Below are 16,100 nucleotides of genomic sequence, written 5' to 3'. Positions count from 1 at the left end.
AGGCCTTTTTGCTGCTATCGAAAAACATTGCACAGAAGAATATCATTACCTTCTGAAATAATAAAAGTTGGTGAGTAATTTAAAAAATATTTACATGTACAAATGGTAGCAATTTACTCCTACGTGCGTGGCTTCGTTTTTGGTATAAACATTAATGTAATACGTCAGTAGCTAATTATGTCTTGTCAATTCTAAATGCTCTAAACAACCAGATATCCGTTCTTCTAATAACATATAATGTGTAGAAAGTGCTTTCATACCTGACATTTTAATGTACTCATGTTGTTTGTGGGAAAAGTGATTAATGTTGTACAACGTGCGAGTACTCTTAGACAGTGTTGTAATGAATGGATTTATGAGAGGCATTTAAAACAAAAAGTTTATTTAAAGAACTCCCATTAATTACAGAAGACAGGACAGTAGTAGTAATTTGATAATGTCGTTGATAATTTAAATCTGGAATTCTTATGGATTATTTTTTAATAAAAAAAAACTAAAACGAAAACGAGCGAAACATTTATATCCCATTTAATAATATAATCTAATGAGAGGACAACAACACAAAATGTCAAAATGTCCATTACATTTTACTTCGAAATTATGCTATGTTTAATGTCAAGATGAACAGAATGCCAAGGAGACTATTCATTGTAAAAAAAGGAAAAAAGTTTTTTTCTTAGTACCGTATTACATAAAAAATGAAGATATCAGCAAAATAAGAAATATAACCCTTGTACAAATGTCTATTTAGTATATTCTTGTGTTTGATTTAATTATTTTTACATTTATAAGTTATAGACTTTATAGATAACTTGAAAAAAAAATCAACATTATATTTTTAATTTTGAACTTCGAAGTAATATAAAACAATGGCAAACCTATTTTACCGCCAAAATACGTAATTGTGAATTCAGATCAGTAGGTATCTCAAACAAATAACGTTAAATTCAACTTACCTTTATAACATTCCTCACGAATTCCTTTCGCCTATCCTTGGAGGCGACCATCGGCGAGAACCTGGAGGAACCTTCATTCCATCCCCCAATCGCCAGAATTGTTTTCAGATTCTTATTGTATGTTTTAAGACCAGTGAATTTGGCGTAACCACCTACGAAGTAACGATTATGTTTAATTTATTGGACATAATTATGAAAAATTTTAATTTGTAGTCCTTGTATAAGTCCTGATGGAGGTAATTGACTTATGTTTACTTTTTTTATTAATTTGCTTATTTGTTTAATTATTATAAAAGATTCTTTCGTTCCCATTTCTAATTTATCATTAAACTGATAAATTAATTATCCCTTTGGTGGGACCCGCGTATTATGAGATAAAAAATTATGGGATAAAAAACATAATTTACCTTCTCAGATAATTTTAAAATAGTTGCATAATATTGTCTTAATAACAAAAATATTGATTAAGGAAATCTATCAATGACGGTAAAAATATTTTAAAGAAACTTCACGAATACATTTTTACTATAACCATTAATAAAGATCAGCTAGGGGATTCAAAATGTATATTTGAAAATTTCCAACTACAGCGTGAATTGCTGCAGTAGTTATCAAATCACAACCAACCTTTTTCAATATCCTGATATTTGTCGAACGGTTTCAAAGTATTGTCCTTAGTGAAACCGCCGAACGCGTACACGAGATGCGTACAGAGGTACGGGTTTATGTTCTGGGGGTTAAACTTAGCTGTGCCCGGCCTGTACACCGACCAGTTTGTGTAGTAACACACGACCCGCGGTGAACTCGACAGCGCTGGAAGGTAGGACAGTTTAAAGACACGACTATGTAAATGGGTTGGGTTATATCTTTAGAGAGAGACAAAGAATAAATTTATTTATTTATTTACTCTTTATTGCTCTTAATAAAACTCCAAAAAAACTTAATATACATACATTATGAACAAATGGCGGTCTTATCGCTATATAGCGATTTCTTCCAGATAACCAGACGTACAGAGAGAAATTAGATAGAGGAGTGGAGTAGGGCAGAGCATAAATGTAATACGAAAGAAAAAATATACATATAGTACTACGAATAATGTCTATTATACATGTAAAACAATTAAATATATAAAGTGTGAAACATTATAGTTTATTAAGTAAAACATGAAGAGTAATAATAATTGTGTACCAGTACCTTAAACTTATTTAAGGACTGTGTCTTTTAAAATACAGACCGTGCTAAATATTGCAAAAGCATAACAATAACGTAATAAAGAAGTGCGAAAATTAAAAAGACGAAGGAGGAGTTGATATTAATTTAGTACAGAACAACTCGGTTAATATAAAACATTGTCTGTTAGAGTTTGATATGAGTACAGTAAAAGGTACATCTACACTATTATTATAAAGAGGAAGTATTTGTATTTTAGCTTGTTTGTTTGTTTGTAATGGATAAACTCCAAAACTACTGGAACGATTTTAAAAATTCTTCACCATTATAAAGCTACAACTTCGCTGAGTGATATAGGCTAAATATGTACCACGGACGAAGCCGGGGCGAACTGCTAGTTTGTTAAAAACAACTCAATCATTTTACAGCATGTAACTATCTCTTGGCTTAAGCGAATGATATAAAAGCTAGACTCTAGTTGAATAAATAAATGTGTTTATGTTTGTTTATGTCTCGTAATGTGACTTATTCTACAGTGTAACTTGTAAGAATGATTAATACCCATTTTCTGGTTTACCGCAGGGTTACCGTAGTTTTCATGTGTCGAGTTTTTAATTCGATGAATTATCAACCAAAAAGTTTATAATATAGTAATTAAGCGTAATTAAACCCAAACAAATCCACGTTAAAATAATAAAATAAACGAAAACTCAATGAACCGTGTACCCACAAAGATTTTAATATGCTATGCGTTTAATTAAAAATACACTCGTTAAATACGTTTTCACTTAATCGATCATTTCCTACAAAAGCATTAAGGTTTTACTACTAGAGACTGCACGTTTAACAATGCTCCATTGTGGGCGTCCATTGGAAGTGCAATGGCCTATACTTGGCCTCTACTACATAATATACGACTTATTTACATGTAAACTAGCTTCAGCCCACAGCGTCGCTTGTGGGACTTAAACATAGATGTATTTGTTTAATTTAAAACAAATGGGAATTGTTTTTTATCGTTAAATATATACAAAGATGTAGTGTCTGTATATAATAAATCAGCGAGATGATATACTGTATAAAAGACATAAAAAAGTAACTTGTATGGTCATATAGTCATAAGTAACATATTATATTGAATTTTTAGTTCCTATCACCACGAGATCACGGGTGGGCGAGAGGCTAGGTATTGCTACGGTTTGGCAAAAAACGCGGGTTCGAATACCGCCTGGTGATCAAAATTTTCTATTCTTTCAAAATTTATCAACATATTATATGTTTTATAGGTAAAAATATACCAACTTTTTGGTTCATATAGGTTAAAATTAAAAAGGTATATTCGTATTTATAGTGAAGTATTTTGTATCTGTGATAACAATCGGTACCAAAACAATCTGTGAGTAAAACGAGGTAAATTTTTGCAGACAAATCGCATTGCTTCACATCTCTTTGTGGCCGGTCCATATATGGTAACGAATGTTCGCTCTTTGTTTCTAGAACAATGGACATCTTGATATACGGTTCTTGATTGTCCTGGCTTTTTGCTATCGGAATTACTATGGTACTTGCTATCTATTTTTGTGTCGATACAAAATGAAGATGCGTATAATGTTTTTTATTTAGTACTGTTCTCTTCTCCCGTGGTATATATACGTATAGCCTATGTCACCCAGTGAAGTCGCAGATGATTTAACGATGAAAGAATGCTTGAAATCGGCCCAGTGGTTTTTGCGTGAAAACGTTACAAACATATATAAAAATCTTTCGTCTTTATAATGTTAGTATAGATAATTTTACCGGCTCTGTCTTTTTGTAATACTTTTTTCTTTACGTCAAATGTAAATAATATATTAAACATATTTTAGTGGTTATGTTTAATTTTAAAGACATTTTATCATATTGATGAACCACAAAATGGCTTTTTGACGATTCCTTTTAATGTTTTGTTTTCCAATGGTTTTCCACCTTTTTAAAAACGTCATACCAATATGTTTTATTATTATAAGTATATATATATTTTTTTTTTGTTACTATATAAATATAAGGTTCTTTTTTTTTAATTTTACATAAATATTGTTACAATAGTGTTCTTAATGTTATATTTTAGCGTACTGTACGAATTAATTTAAACTTACCTGGTGTGACAAATGCGAAGATGGCCGCTATTAAAGCCAGCCATGTTGTGTTTCCCTGTGGACAAACAAACAAATGTTATTAACCCAAGTTTTTCCTTAAATTATACATCATATACGGGATTCAATTAACTGGCTGTTATATGCATTAAGTAAGAAATAACCATTTATTTTTACACACAAAAAAAATAACATGGCATAAAAAAAAAACAGAAAATTATGATAAAAAAGAATATTTTATTTAAAATTATGAATTACTTATTACTTAATTCACTTTATGAATGTAAAAATATAAACTTCTCAAAAAATCATACTTAAAAGCTTTTGAGATTGTAATGGTATTACTTAGAGCTTAAATATTATAACGTGTTGCTTAATTTTATTTGTCGAACATATTATATATTAATGAATATCCAAAAATAATCCCTTACTCAAAGAAAATACTAGTAATAATCAAAGAAACCCTTCGAGTTTTGAAATCTAAATGCTGGAATCATTTGTATGGAATTTTGGCACAGCGACAGATATTCCAGCGAAGCCTCAGGCTAGACTGTCTAAACTCCAGACACCCTTTCAACAGAACTGAATGCTTTGAAATCTGCAATTTTTCCTAAGGACCCAAAAATCATGCTATTTAACAACATTTTATGAGACCTTTAGTTCCGCTTTATGCAACGATGTCAAAATAAGTACACATGGCGAAATATTTAAGGTCGCTTACGTTAATATTACATCATTGATAATGGTGACCCTCTCGTGTTACTGAATTATATATATTTACAAATACACGCATTTATCGTTGATTTTAATGTTACTGAGATTAGGTTAAGAAACCTTAATGTTATGTCTTTGAAATTAACGAATTGATATCATATACATTTTAAAGTTTTTGATGTATTTATTATCACGGACAACTCGTATATGTTAGCAGAGTTCATATTATGTAATTTTCCAAATTTAAATTTAATGAATGTTGTCATAAAGTCAATATTATTCCATTTTATAGTAAATATATATATTAGGTTTAATTTATAAATTTCAATAGATAAAACATTCTTATCCTACTAATATTATAAATGCGAAAATTTGTAAGGATGTGTGTGTGTTTGTTATTCTTTCACGTAAAAACTACTGAACCGATTGCAATGAAATTTAGTACGTAGACAGCTGGACAACTGAAATAATATATAGGCCGATATTCCTACTGGATACGGACTTACGTGGGGAAACCGCGTGGCGCAGCTAGTAGTAATATAATTAACATTAAATAAAAAAAAATCATTGATATACGGGAGAGAGATTTACACTAACCACTGACACTCTGGACCTTTACCAATCGGGCTAAAATTTGGCCGTCAGATAGCCACTATGATGGGCATTCACTTTAAAGGATTTTGATAAATTTTGTCCCTAAGGGAACGTAAGTTTGTTCCATGAAAATTATTCGGGCAAATAACAGTGTGGGCAACAGCTAGTGGACAATAATACACAATAACATTACTTTGTATTACAATAATTATATCAATATCGATGACGATCTATTCCCAGGGCTCACCGATTAGATAATTTAAACATCAACCGTATAATCAATATTCAAAAGGCATGTCGAACTGATTCATATACACACCGTTAAGTTAACTGTTTCATAATTACTCCATGCCTCGAATATGCAAGCGTTAACAATGGAAGTGGTATGTAGACCGAGCCGAGTTTGGAAAATGCTTTAACTTCCGAGGCTGCTTCGAATTCTATGGCATGTAATGGCTTCGCTCTAGTTTGGTGGAGCTAAATTTGGGATGGTGCAGTGGATTCAGGAGCGTTTTATACGATACTGTTGGATGTATATTATCTAATATAATAACTAAAAATAATACTATATATATAATAACTAAATATCTATATAGTGATGGTGTTTTCTTTTTTGAATGTATGTACTAATAATATTAAGTTTTCGACACTGCAGGTGATGTTTGGGTCTATTGAACCGATTTTACAAATTATTTTCCTTATACAAAGACAAGATGTCTTCTTCGTAATCGTGTAAGTGTCATAGTTTATAATATATTTTGTTTCCACCCGGGTTAAGCCAGGCGGTGCTGGGACTTGTGCCCAGTAATAAATAAATTGAGTTTCAAATATCTCAAATATTTTAATAATTCAGTATCTCATAGTAGTCATTCATTCGTATTACTTTAAAATATTTTATTAAAGTAATACGATAATCATGTATATGAAAAGAGCCTAACGGAAGCCTCGTCTCTAATGTCACTTGACCAATTTGATCAACGGATGTCGATCCTTAAGCATTTCAAGGTCACGGTACAGTCTATAAAAAGTAAGTAGGTATGTAGTACAACGACGAGCTAATTTAATTCAGAATCAACCATTAAATACAGCTTAATGAAGCCCCAGCTTCACCTATATAGAACGGGTGTATACGTCTATTTTACGTTCTATTCTAAACTACATATTTAATATTACAAGACCATATGTCCAGGTTGCTCACCACGTTACCTTGGCATCTGATATTACCTGTGCATTTGATACACTATTAACAAACCAAAACTAAAGATCAAGAGTAGTATCAAATACGTCATCATAAATATCACATATGACATAAATTTGTCCCCTAGCTTTGGAAATGGGAAGGAAACCAGCCATATATGCTTACGCTGATGAAACAAATGCACATGTAACTTTGTAATTTTACATAACTTAACGACGCAAACACCGTGAAGTGATAACTTAGGTAACCAAGTAATAACTAAGTGTTCCGTATAATTTCATGGTTTTTGGATAATCTGAACGCTTCCGTTAGCAATTCTATGTGGAAACATTGCTTCATACGGGAACAACAATAGTTTGCGAACCAATTGTGTTGGACAGCAGACGTGCAAGCAAATAGTTTAAGATTACTACAGACACACTATTAAATCTACACATGCATCAATTGTTATTATATCACTACACAAAGTTACTTTGTCTCCGTCTGGGTGTCTGTATGCTTAGGTCTTTAAAAATACGTTACAGATTTTATTGGGATTCTTTGAAATAGATAGGCTGATTCAAGAGGAAGGTTTATATGTATGATAACATAGAAAAAAGGGAGCGATTTACTGAGAATGTAACCCGTGCAAAGCTGCCGGCAAATGTGAGTAATTATTATAATGAAGTGGCATATAAATACTTAAATAATAACTGTTGCCCGCGGTTTCGTTTACGTTCAAATTGTAAATCTAAATTCTAATCCATTTTCGAGTCCACAGACAGAATTGTTTTCGCATTTAGAATATTATTAGGGATCGTCTAGATGGAGATATTTGTTTAAATAATAAAAGCACGTTAAGCCAAGAATAATTAATTCACAAATAAAACAGCCACCTAATGAACGCGCGGTCTAGTTTTTATACGCAGAAATATCTCGGTATCCTAAAGATTGCGCCTGCGCGTTACAACATGGACATTGCCACACGCGACGACTAAGTCTCGGAATATGAAACTGTTTAACTCAATACTGTACCGTGTTGTAAGCGTATATTAATGGATTCTACTGCATTTTGTACTTTTTGGCCTGAATAGTCCAGTCCCCCGGGTACTGTCTTATCAATTGAAAGACATCACTTATAAATTGAACACCGGCCTGTTATATTTAGTTTTTATGTTTAAGTACCTGCTTAGTAAAACCTCTATTGAAAGAAATATATATTTCTTTATTTATGTGTATGTGCCCATAATAAACGTATACATTTTTTTGTATTTCTTTCTATGAAGATTTAGGCCGTGATCCGACACGTTGGCTAAGTTTATGATGGGTGTAATGTGATGTCTTAATGCTTGGTTTGAAGTCATGTCGCTTCCAGCGCGATTTTTTCATTCGGCGTAATGGTGATGTGATAAGTGTACATAGAGTGAAAGATAAGTTTTCACCGTCGTTGTATCGAACCACCCCCTTTCTTATTTTCAACATAACCCACGTAGGCCGCGGCGTCACTCGCGTGGTACCCTGGTAAAAAGTAGCCTATGTGGTAATCCAGACTATAATATACCTCTGCACCAAATTTCAAAAAAATACGATAAGCTGTTTTCGCGTGAAAGAGTAACGAACATCCAATCATCCATCCATAAATACTTTCGCGTTTATAATAGGATAACCCACACAGCTAGCGTATAAACTATTGTCCGATTTCTTAAACAAAATGCTATACTCAGATAGCTGATGTATCATCCAATAATGTGTAAAAAATAGTACCTGTTAAATATAATCAATACAATTAAGCACCGGATTGAATTTTTCGAACAAACAACCCATTTCCTTATCAGCGTCTAGATTAACAGGTTTATTTATATTTCCTATGTTTATAAAAGTATTATAATTAATTGCTTTATATTTCAGTACTTAGATACAAATTGATTCTTATAATTATTTAACTGTACCTATAATGGAATTGTGAATTGGTTTTTTTTAACGGTTTGTTATTTTATAAAGCTATAGTTATTTATTTATACTGCACTGACTAAGATGTTGGTTCGCGGGACGGTAAGCGATCACTATCGCCCATAAATATTCGCAAACGTAGTGCCTGTGCGGATGCTCTGCCCGTTTTTAATGAGTAAGGGAAAGGGAAAGGATTGACGATTGGAAAGAAGGAATGGACGGGCACGGGTGAGGAAAAGAAAACTTCCTGCTCCCCCACTCGCTGTACGAAACACAGTGACATGGTACTATTTCACGCAGGTTTTCTGTGGGGGTGTGGTGCTTTCCCGGTGCGAGCTAATCCAATACGTACTTTTTGACTATTTTAACATATTATTTAACTTGATCCGCTCATTCTTGGAGGTCCAGGATGTCATCATAACATACCCCTGAAAGTCTGTTTGATCTCTACACTTAATACCTGTATTTATAACATTCTTATTTATTTTAGAACTAAGTCCTGGCTTCTGGGCAGCTAGATTTACATAAATTAAGGTATCATAAGTGAAAAATCCCACATTTAGAAATTAAAAAAAATTTAACGGATTTTAAACGCGAGTTATTCATTATATTATTAACCCGACATTTCGAACACTTTAGAGCGAGTCACGTGGAGACTGGAAATCCCACATTATTCAAAATACTTCGCATAATCGAGTATCAGTATATGGTTGCTATTGGCTTATAAGCAAATTATTATGTAACTGAGGTAACGCTAACGGCAGGTTTGATTCCTGTACAGTAGCATTCTCTCGAAGTTTTCTCAAAGTTTTCACTTTCTAAGTAATACGCACGACTGGATTGAGCTATTTTTTTCCCATTATTCGAAGAAAATGTTGGCCATAGAATGGGTAATATTTATAATATTGTCTGTGATGGTCAATTAAATCTATTTACATGGACCTGAAAGTTTCATGAACAATTTATAGTGTAACTCATACTTCAGTATACCTATATATTTATACTAACTGCGCCTTGCAGTTTCACCTACGTAAGTCCGCATCCCGTAGGACTATCCGGATAAAAAGTTGCCTATGTGTTATTCTAGTTGTCTAGCTATCTACGTACCAAATTTCATTGCAATTGGTTCCGTAGTTTTGTGTGGAAGAGTAACAAATATACACATATCCTTGCAAACTTTGATATTTATAACATTAGTAGGATTATTCAAAAAGTACTTGTAAAAATAGGTACAAACTAAATCAAGCAGTTTAAAAAAATGTAAAAAAATATGTATTTAATGATAAAAAGTTATTTATGAAGTTTGTTGGTAGCCTCATACAAGAATTGAACAACACCTAGATTAACGATGACTATTTAATGACAAAATCAGGTATAAATAATAATATATAACATATAATAATATACATATAATATAAATCGCTTAAAACAAGTATTTAAATTGAAAGTCATTTATTGTACCACATACCGATGACATGAGTATACCTATGATTAAGCTCCATGCAAATAAGTTATTCCAAGTTGAATAAGCTTTAAAGAACTTATTACGCACATATTTAATGTGTTTGTTGCAAGTAAATCGCGCTTTATAACTTATACATCTTGCAGATTCTTTTTATATTCAATACTCGCTTTTGCCCGCGACTTCGTACGCGTATAATTCGAAATAATTTAATGGATGTTATTAACATATAAGCTTTCCTTTTGAATCACTCTACCTATTAAAAAACCCAATCGGTTGCGTTGTTTTCAAGATTGAAGCATGCATATGTATGCTTCAATCTTTGAGGGACAGACAGAGTATACGACTTTGTTTTATACTATATTATAAAATATATATAAATGTGTTCTCCGTTATTTGACTCCAACAAACGAAAACCAAATATTCCGTATTGGTTCCCAAAATAATTTGAGATATTATTTTATCATCTAAAGTTTTTAAACCGTAATGAAGAGCTTCAATCTCTCGTAAGTGAAATATAAAAAATACAAATGTCAACAGTAAGAGCCCAAGAAAATTTCCTTTCCATCATTGTTCATAAGTACCTTCAGAATCAATAGGTTAATTATAATTTTCATCCATGAAACGTTGACCTGATTTGATGGATTCTATCTAACATTTTCACTGCATCGTATATGTAATTATACACAGAAGCAGGAATTCCTGTGCTATATGACTTTCTGTAAGTGGAGCGTGACAGCGTCACTCGCACATCCGTGAACGCGTGACGCACCGCCGAGAGTGGTTGATAATCCGATATGTAAGGTATGGCCTTGGTCTATTTCTGTACGATGTATCATGTCTTTTCAGATCCTATTGTATAATAGTAGAGATGTAGATTGTATTATAAATGCGAAAGTTAAAGGGTGTGTGTGATTGTTGCTCATTCACGCAAAAACTACTGAACCAATTGCAATGAAATTTGCTACGTAGACAGCCGGAATAACACAAAGGCAAAGGCTTTTTATCCAGATACAGACTTGCGCGGGTGAAAACGCGGGGCGCAGCTAGTTATTTATATAATGAAAATAGGGAATTGTTGTGCACCGCAATATTAATAAAGATCCTAATTTCTGTTGTCTAGGAGAGAATGCTTATATAGATAAGACTATCATGAACATTTAGATTTATTTAGAAACACGAAAAGCAGTTTACTTTATCTAAGCAGTTTCTGTTTGCGGATCTATTATGCAATTAAAGGAGTGAACAAAACATAATTTATAAATAAGAGAAGAGCAGTGGTGGCTCACTGGTTAGGACCTCGTACTTAAAACGAAATGTCGGGGGTTCGAGACTGGGGGAGCGGGCAAGAAATAAATTGATTTGTCAATTGATCTGCACATGATACACATAACCTGTATGAAATTCGACGACATGTGCCAACTCGCACTTGGCCAGTGTCATCATCATCATCATCAGCCCATATATGTTCCCACTGCTGGGACACAGGCCTCCTGATGGTTCAGGCCATAATCCACCACGCTGGCCAAGTGCGGGTTGGCAGATGTCACATGTCGTCGAACTTTTGATTCTTGGACATGCCGGTGTCGTCACGATGTTTTCCTTCACCGTTTTAAGCAGTGGTGATGTTATTCACATGCGCAGATAAATTGAAAAATCAATTTATTTCCTGCACGCTCCCGCTCGGTCTCGAACCCCGACTTATCGATTTTGAAGTCCGAGGTTCTCACCACTGAGCCACCACTGCTTTTATTTGGCCAGCGTACAATCGGTAAATCGTGTTATGTTCCATCATCACCGATATGCTATCCATATCAGACTTAGATATTTACGTAACATTAAAAATGCAATCCACAACAAAGGTCACAGTATTAGCTAAAGGTCACAATGTTACAAAACAGAACGCTGTTACGAATCTTAATTCTTTATTCGATGATATGATTCGCTTCTTAACAAGAAATAGGAATCTTTTATGCATTGACTTTTAATGTATCGTTATGCTTGCATAATGATAATTAATTTTTAATGCATTTATGATATTCGTGTAACATTTAACGCAAAATGGGAATACATTAAAAATATGTATTATATATAAATAAAACATTTTGTACCCTTTTAAAAAGTTATGTATATTATTGGTGTTTTATTAAAAAAGGAAACATTTAACGTAATTATAAATAACATTAGATTCATAATTGTATACTTACTAATTCAAATATTTGTAATAGATTTTTTAGGATTAAATGGAGGCTCTTATTGTCGGAGGCCAAAACTCACTTTGGGTCACTGCGCCACTATAGTAAGTAGTAAGTTAGTAATAGATTTTTAATTTGTGTAGGTCCAACAAAGTATTTATATTTTCTTTAAATAATAATAACACCATATTGCACATGTCATTATAATCGTGTAACGTAGATAACTCATATGAAATAGTGAGAAAATAACTACACAAGTAATTTCCTCAACAACCTGTTCCTACAGAAATTTAACGAAAAGTGAGAGTGTGGACCGGTTTCCGCAGCCTTTGAAAATGAAATCGAAATTGTTATAACATTCTTGATGTAAGTTGTTTGTGCACTATTTCTACATCTTATTTCTGACTATATCTCTTCAATAAAATATTTACAAACATGTAAAAACATTTTTCATTAGTTATTTGTTTAACATTTTTGGTAAACATTTTTCATTAGCTATTTGTTGTTTCAAGATATATAATACTATCTTTCTGTCTATGGCTTCGCCCGCATAGTCAAAGGAAAATATAGTCCCGGGTTTCCTTCACATAGTTTCTCTTCCCGTGAGATTAGTCCATATCCAGTTAATTCCACATTAATGGAAATTATGATTGAAAATCCTCTATATTGGTTATCTTATCGTTTGACTACGTGGGTGGAACCTCGGATAAGGTTTTTTGATTAATTATTGAGTCTTTGCTACAATTCAATTAAAAATAAACTATATAATATATAACGGTAAAGTATTATCATTTATTACGAATCGTTTTCCTAGGTCACAAATATCTTAGAAACCAGAACTCCAGACCGAGGCCACGTGGACACGACCTGGCTTACAATGACATTGTTTGAATATCATAGAATTATTATATTGTATCAATATATAAAACGAGACTCGAATATGTTTTATTCAATGGTTCTTAAAATACTCCATCCCTACAAATTTTTCATCTATCTTATCTTGTCCAATCGCCAATTTCTAGTTGATTAAAGCAATTTTTAAGAAATAGCCATGTTGAGACAATTTACATCAATTTAAACTATTTAATGGCTGTCATATAAAAACAGATCGCGTTTAACATCCGCTGTTATTTCTAAAACATCTAACATTTGTGAAGACGAAATAACAAATGTCATATCTTTGGTATAAATATTTTATTTCGGACATGTAATGACTAAGGGACAAAGCTCTAACGAGAATGTTATATCAATGTCAAATGTATCACGTTTAAGTCCGTCTTGAGTCTTGAATCATAGATGAAATTATTTTGTCTTCTATGAGAATAAAAAAATAGTATAATGTTATCTAGATTTTTTATTTTTAATTTATTAAGTTTGGACGTTTACATTCTATTATTTACATGTCAAATAATCAATTTATCCGAAATATAAAAGTGCTAGCTGCGCCCCGCGGTTTCACCCGCGTAAGTTCGTATCCCGTAGAAATATCCGGATAAAAAGTTGCTTATGCTATTCCAGTTGTTCAGCTGTCTACGTACCAAATTTCATTGGAATCGGTTCAATAGTTTTTGCGTGAAAGAGTAACAAACGCACACAGTTTCTTACAAACTTTCGCATTTATAATATAAGTAGGATTTTTATAATTTTTTATATCTAATTTCAAATAATTGAAAAACGCACTTTAAAGATAGAGTCGACTATATTTTGCCACTTGCTTCTTTAATATTACAACTACTACAACTAAATATTAGGGCCTTAAGCCTCCAGAGGCCTCCCTAATGTGATAAAATTGACTTGAATAGCCTTGTTATAAGCGCTGGGTGCAGATGAATAACTAACAACCACATACTTTCACCATCTATGTGTCCAATAATGGACGTCCATTAGCTCAGTAAATAGATAGACCTGAATATGTTTTAGGCATTTTGCACGCGGCTTCGCTTTCGCATTAATAATGTTAGTAGAGATTTTGATAAAAGCAATTAATTTGATAGGCTTTTTGAATGCAAGCATACTGCATCCTACACCAGGCTTTAAAATAAAAATAATGACACGACAGACTCACACCATAATTATAGTCTCATTAATCAGATCTAGAATACATTACTCTATTTTAACGTTGGTTAAAATATTCCTATGACACATGCGCGTTACAGCAAGAGCTCAGTAGCAGACAATACAAACATTGCGACATTTCATTTCTCAATACTTTTTCGCACGCATTTGACCGTGTTAACGCAATTCGAACTCTATTCCTTTGGGATAAACGTGATAATCGTGATAATGATTTGAAATCTCGGTAATAAAATTGCAAGCAATTATAATTCGATTTGAATAACGGTTGAATAATTATTAAATTAACTAGAGGCAAATAAGTAACAGTCGAATTGTGCTGAGTTACTTCCGTGGGAAATATCTACCGAAATATCAATGCAAAATCGATAAATTTATGCATCGTTTTAAAATTTTAATGGTATTAGTTGTAGTCCAGATCCGAACTGTCCAGTCCAGTCAGTTTTGGACATCCAGTATTATAATTCGTTTATAGTAGTTACATTAAGCATCTACAGTAAATCATGTAATCATTGGTACCATTTTCCTTAAGAATAGATTTCTAATAGATAAAACATAAATATATAATAAATTTCTATGGCATACCTATTTAACGTACATTAATAACATGACTTCATTCTTTTGGTAAAGCAAGCAAAGGGCGGTAGAAAATCCACCACAACCATATACGTGCGTCAAAAACATAGGGGATTACAATTCAATGTATCATTAAAAATCGCATTCTGCATATATTGTTATGACATTCGTAATAAATTAAATAAAAAATACAGTAATCAGAATCATTATACTGCTATAATATCAATTATTTTAAAGCCTAAGTGACTCTTCCTTAAGTTATTCTCCGTATCACATGATACGTGATGGAGCATGACAGTATTGTGTTACAAAAGACTTCAACGCGCTTCACAGACTATCGATATTCATTCGCACTCGGATGAGTACATAAATCTTGATAAGAACACAACTTAGTACAAAAATAAAAGCTAACTATGTATCATTTTATATTACACTAGCTGCGCCCCGCGGTTTCACCCGCGTAAGTCCGTATCCCGTTGGAAAATTGGGATAAAAAGTTGCCTATATGTTATTCCAGCTGTCCAGCTGTACGTACCAAATTTCATTGCAATCGGTTCTGTAATATTTGCGTGAAAGAGCAACAAGCACACACACACATCCTTACAAGCATTCTTATTTATAATATTAGTATGATTTGTAAAATAATCTCTCGTTTGTAACAATGGTGGCTATTAGGAAGTACATGACTTGAGAACAAATGAATGAATTCGCTATATTTATACTTTTACGTAGTTTTTAAGAGCTTTTTACGTCAACAATGGAGAATAAATAGCAAGCAAAACATACCTTAACTATTTACATTTAAAATATCGTATTTCCTGCTAATTTTTCTTGTTAGGAGCAATATAACGAATAGGTGGTCATTTTAAAAAATGGCTATTCATATAAAGATTACATGGATTTGTTGAGTTCGAGTCTATTTTAAATGTCAGATTGTCGTTAGCACGTACAATAACGTTAAAACAATACAATAAAATAAAAATTAAACAGCTCTATTACCCAATTATATTTCAATCTTGCAACACTTTCAATTCAAAAGATTTTATTACACAGTTGTTGCAATTATTGCAATTACACAGGCATTTAAGCCCTAAACCA

At 32.6% G+C, this 16,100-nt stretch overlaps 1 protein-coding gene across 1 annotated transcript in view; it reads right to left on the bottom strand.

The window, feature by feature from the left end:
- LOC119838753 (mucin-17) overlaps positions 1 to 16,100 on the bottom strand; it is a 59,337-nt gene that overhangs the window by 19,456 nt on the left and 23,781 nt on the right. The window contains exons 2-4 of the mRNA XM_038364852.1: positions 4,265 to 4,319; positions 1,584 to 1,769; positions 957 to 1,108 (exon numbers count right to left, since the gene is read on the bottom strand). Coding sequence (XP_038220780.1) covers positions 957 to 1,108; positions 1,584 to 1,769; positions 4,265 to 4,319 — 393 coding nt within the window. The remainder of the gene's footprint in view (positions 1 to 956; positions 1,109 to 1,583; positions 1,770 to 4,264; positions 4,320 to 16,100) is intronic.

Source organism: Zerene cesonia, unplaced genomic scaffold, assembly GCF_012273895.1.
Source record: "Zerene cesonia ecotype Mississippi unplaced genomic scaffold, Zerene_cesonia_1.1 Zces_u004, whole genome shotgun sequence".
Lineage (NCBI taxonomy): Eukaryota > Metazoa > Arthropoda > Insecta > Lepidoptera > Pieridae > Zerene > Zerene cesonia.
The sequence above is the reverse complement of the archived record's forward strand: the minus strand, read 5'-3'. Positions and strand labels throughout refer to the sequence as shown.